Source organism: Impatiens glandulifera, chromosome 1, assembly GCF_907164915.1.
Source record: "Impatiens glandulifera chromosome 1, dImpGla2.1, whole genome shotgun sequence".
In the NCBI taxonomy this organism is placed as follows: domain Eukaryota; kingdom Viridiplantae; phylum Streptophyta; class Magnoliopsida; order Ericales; family Balsaminaceae; genus Impatiens; species Impatiens glandulifera.
In genome coordinates, this window is record NC_061862.1 from 3,711,536 (window position 1) to 3,716,700 (window position 5,165).

The 5,165-nt window shown below is 38.7% G+C and overlaps 1 protein-coding gene across 1 annotated transcript; it reads right to left on the reverse strand.

Annotated features, from left to right (window-relative positions):
• Window positions 1-738: 738 nt before the first annotated feature.
• Window positions 739-1,714, reverse strand: LOC124926756 (UDP-glycosyltransferase 71A15-like). The gene has a single exon (XM_047467083.1). The coding sequence runs from the start codon at window positions 1,712-1,714 to the stop codon at window positions 824-826; it is 891 nt and encodes a 296-aa protein (XP_047323039.1). The 3' UTR covers window positions 739-823.
• Between the last annotated feature and the right edge of the window lie 3,451 nt (window positions 1,715-5,165).

The window sequence follows — 5,165 nt, forward strand, 5'->3', positions numbered from 1 at the left end:
ATTTTGAACGGTATAAAATCGGAGTTCCATAAAGAAAGTATATAAAGTGCTTATGAGATGTTTATTATAAGTCATGTTATTTGCATGTCATTTGCCTTTATTTTTACAATTCCAATACTTCCCTCTTCTGCAGTCGCAGTCACCACCCATGTCCATGCTGGCGAATGCCGCATTGGTCCCCTAGATCGATAACTTTCACGCTAATGAATAGAATTATCGATCTTATGGCTTCATCCCCAATATGAGGTTCGTAAACTTCAAAGTAAACTCCACATTCACGATGGAAATGCAGCGAATGTGGAACCTAGTCAAACTAGCTTACTTCCTCAGTGAAATATCTAAGTTATTATGACATTTTTTAATTTGCGTTCAAGAAAGTCGGTAGAGTCAGTCGGGGAATTAATCGTTCTTCCCAAAGATTTTTTTTTGAATTAAGAAAACTAACACTAGCACCTCACATCAATGAAACTCCGCTTCCATATAAAGCGCTTTCGGTGGATATCGAATTCGTCACATGTTTGGTCTCTTTGGCCGATTCTTTTCACCGGGTCACTCTAATGCGTTTTTTTATAAGATTTACGAGCTCAATAATTTATAAGTAATTTTTTTTCATGTAATAACTTTTCGTTAATTTTTATCAATTTTTAATATATGTGATTCATTTAAACAAAAATTAATACTTAATAATTAACCTATATATATTATAAAAGATGAAATAGCACAATAAATTTTCAATTCAAATGCATTAAGTTTAGATGGGATAGTATTTTTAAAAATAAAAATAAAAAACCACAATAAAACCAAGATCGGGAATTAAAGTAGATCAAGCAGGAATGTTGGTAATATCGTCAATAAACCGGCCCAAAGACAAATACGATGAACCGCCTTCCTGGACCGCTTTCCTGCTCTTCTCACTCATCTCCTTAACCCTCTTCCGCCTATCTTGATTCTCCCTGCTATTTTCTTCATCCATCAGCTGCCTTAACGCGTTTTCAATAATCCCAGCCTCCACAACGATCTCCTCTCCACCCTTAGTCCAATTTTTCCTATAATCCATCTTAATCTCCACCGCCAAGTCCAGCACTTTAATCATCTGAAACGCATTCGCTTGCTGCTCCGCATACAATGGCCAAGACGCCGTCGGCACTCCAAACCACAAACTCTCCATTGTTGAATTCCACCCACAATGCGTCACAAAACCCCCCACCGCCTTATGCCCCAGCACGTCCACCTGAGGAGCCCAACCGATCACCTTCCCGATCTCGGCCGTCCGGGTAAAGAATCCTTCCGGCATAACCTCTTCCAACTCCAACTCATTGTATTCACTGGTTAACCAAGGCTTTCCGCCGCTCGACGTTGGCGGACGCCTAACTGACCAAAGGAATCGATGGCCGCTGCGTTCTATGGCTATGGCCATCTGTTTCACCTGGGCATCTTCGAAGCTGCCCATGCTCCCGAAACAGAGGAATATTACAGACGACGGAGGCTGCTGGTCTAACCACTGCACAATATCATCGCGTTTTTCTCCGACACTCTTGTTTAGATTGAGAATCGGACCAACTGGGTAAATTGGTGGGGATCCTTCATCATTCAATATAGCTTCTATTGCTTCCGGCTCCACATCGTAGAACGTGTTCACTACGATCCCCTTTGCCCTTCTCAAACTCCTAACGAGATCTAAATACGCAGCTGACCCACCATTCTTAACATACATAATCAAACACCAGTACCCGCGTCATGCTCAGACGGGGGTTGTGTCTCATCATCATCTATAGTATTTGGTACACCATCAATGGCCATATCATCATCACTCTGTAAATCCTCGTCCAAATCGATGCCACCAATAGAGTTGAGTAACGCTAAAGGGTCCTCAGACTGATCCTCGGTCCTCTGAATGAGGTTCTCTAACTAATGCTCGAAGCCCTTACCCTTCTTAGGTGCCATGATCGCTGTAAATATACAATGTAATTTATTAGAGAAATGTGCGATTTGAACCCATGCCTTAATAAACACAATTAAACCTTAATTAGAATAACGAGGATTTATTGGAGTAACAATTTTCCATCCAATCCTTGATGCCATATCCATAGAGTAAAACACTTGTTGTGATTGGCTTGCCATTATGAATGAGTCACTAATTTGAATTGGTAGAGTCTTGTTCATATTGATTCTAACATAACTGTACTTGTCAACCTTAATGCCCCGATCTTTATGAAGAACATCATAGCATCTACATTTGAAGAGAACCACGCGTCTTCCACTAAAATATGATACTTTTATGATTTCATTGAGCACTCCATAGTAAATAGTTGTCTTTTCCCCATTATTTCCAACAACCAATACACCGCTATTTTGGGTGGTCAAACTCTCGTCGTGCTTCTCCGTGTTGAACTTATACCCATTTATTTTGCACGAGTTATACTTTTTAGCATATATTGTAGGTCCTCCACCTAAAATCTTAAGATTCATTATTCTATCAGAGTCATCGATTAATTGTTTCACCTATTATTCATTAGAAACTATTGTTAACTAACTAGTAAAAAAAATATTAAGTAAATGTTGAGATTTACTTACTTTTCCTTTGAAATAACTAACGTATTGTTTATCCCGTTCTTCATTTGAAATATTGGGTTGACATGATTGCATGAAATCGCTGCACAAGTGTTAAATTAACTTAATTCTAAAAGTACTTAAATTAAATATAAGTAGTAATGAAATTGTTTCACTTACTTATAATATTCTTCAGCTTTACAACAATTTTTTAAGATGTACGAATGAGCACGTTGATGATCCCCTGGTTGGTATGTGTAGGACGTGACATTAGATAAATCTTCTATAGCAAAGAATATGGACAATGTTGTACTAGTTTATATCGAGGCATCTCATGATTCTTGATCCTCCAAATATCGGGCACACATGTTCATACTCTCATTCACAAGGTAACTTTCGCTAATTGAACCTTCTGGAGAGTTCCTGTTCCTTAGGTATTTCTTTAGTGTTCTCATATACTGTTCAACTAGATACATCTATCGATACTGGACAGGTCCTCTAAGGTAAGCCTCAAAAGCTAAATAAACTAGCAAGTGCACCATTATATCAAAAAAAGAAAGTGGAAAGATCTTCTACAGTTTACAAAGTATCAAGACAATGTCGTCCTGTAGTTTTTCCAATAGATCACGTTGTAAACTTTTTTGGCAAAGCAACCGAAAAAATCTTGACAAATTCATAACAGTATGATACTCATCATCGGGAAGTAGGCCACGTGTAGCTAGTGGAATGAGATACTGTAATAAAATATGACAATCGTGACTCTTCAATTCTGATATTCTTTTGTCATCTATGTTTACACATATGCCAATATTTGAACAAAAACCGTCCGGCATTTTAACATCTTTAAGAAACTGGCATAATCGTTTCTTTTGTTCTGTTGTTAGTGTATAAGGGGCTGTTGGACACCGAAGAATACCATCAACCACAACGAGAGGTAATGAATGCTTTATGTTCAATATGACCAAATCTTTTCTCACTTTAATCCCATCCTTGGTCTTTTCTTTGAAATTCATTAAAGTTTCCAACAAACTATCACATATATTCTTCTCAATATGCATGACATCTAAGTTATGTCTCAACATCAACGATTTCCAGTAAGGCAATTGGAAAAATATACTAAATTTGTTCCAGTTCTCACCCCGGGATTCATGAATAACTTTCGTTTTCTTGGGCATGTACTTTTTCAAACAAATTTCCTTTAGATCTCGTGCTTGCAATTGAATTTCGGAACCCGATAGTAGAACAGGAGGACCTCTATGCTCAGTACGCCCGTCAAACGTATCGGTCTCTTTGCGCCAACGATGATTAGACGGGAGGAATCGTCGATGACTCATGTAACACTCCTTTTGGTAATTTGTCAACCTCAATGATGTCGTGTTCTGATTACAAGATGGGCATGCAAATTTCCCCTTTGTACTCCATCCAGACAAGTTTGCATATGCGGAGAAATCATTAATAGTCCACATAAGAGTTGCCCACAAGTTAAAAAAATGTTTTCTGTTTGCATTGTATGTCTTCACACCGGTATGCCACAATTCCATCAACTCTTCAATAAGTGGCTAAAGAAATACGTCAATGCAATCTCCCGGACTCTTTGGTTCAGGAATTAACATGGACAGAAGAAAGTTGTTGGTGTTCATACATATAGTCGGAGCGACATTATAAGAGATGAGAATTACTGGCCAAATGTTGTACGATGTTTTCCCGTTATCAAATGATTGAAATCCGCCACTTGCCAAAGAAAGTCGCACATTTCGAGGGTTTGCAGCAAAATCTGGATACAAGTTATCAAAGGTCTTCCACGTCATTGAATTAGTCGGATGCCTCAACACATCATCTTCAGAATTGTTATCTTTATGCCAAGTCATCATTGGAGCGGTTTTGGAACACATAAAAAATCTTTGCAACCTCGGTTTTAATAGAAAATACCGTAACACCTTATTGGGAATAAACTTGCCATACACTTTTTTCCGAATTGCACTACTAGATTAATTGATTTTCCATCTTAACAGCCCACAAACTTACAATTCTGCAAATCCTTATATTGTTTACGAAAAAGCATGCAATCATTCTTACACGCATCAATTTTTTCGTACGATAGACACATGTTTGTAATGAATTTCTTGCACTCATAATACGATTTTGGCAACTAATTAGGAACTGACACGACGACAGGCTAAAAGAAAGAAAGTTGTCGAATTAATGTCCCGGGTAGAACAAAGTGGCCTTCCCGGTCCACTCGCTGATGAAGAAGAAGAGGATGAAACTCCTCTACAACCAAGGAAGAACAAAGTTGCACCGTCCTCATCTGCCCTATCAACAAGTTATGGAACATCAGCCATTCCCCCATCTGGTCCACCCAGACCGGCAGGTGGATCCTTCAACTTCAACCGCTTACCTTCCGGAAGAACAAGCCTTCTAGCCGGATGGTGCATGGATGCGGATCAAAGAGAGAGAGAATGGGAAGCCGAGAAGGAGAGAAAGCACAAAGAACAAGAAAATGGAGATCTTCTTTTAATAATAACGTCTATTAGACCGCCTGGTCTAATATAATTAGACTACACGTCTAATTATCCAATAACCATTAGACGGTACGTCTAACTCCACTGAGTTAG

Coding starts and splice junctions, on each gene's coding strand:
- LOC124926756 (XM_047467083.1), bottom strand. CDS start 1,714: ATGTATGTTAAGAATGGTGGGTCAGCTGCGTATTTAGATCTCGTTAGG.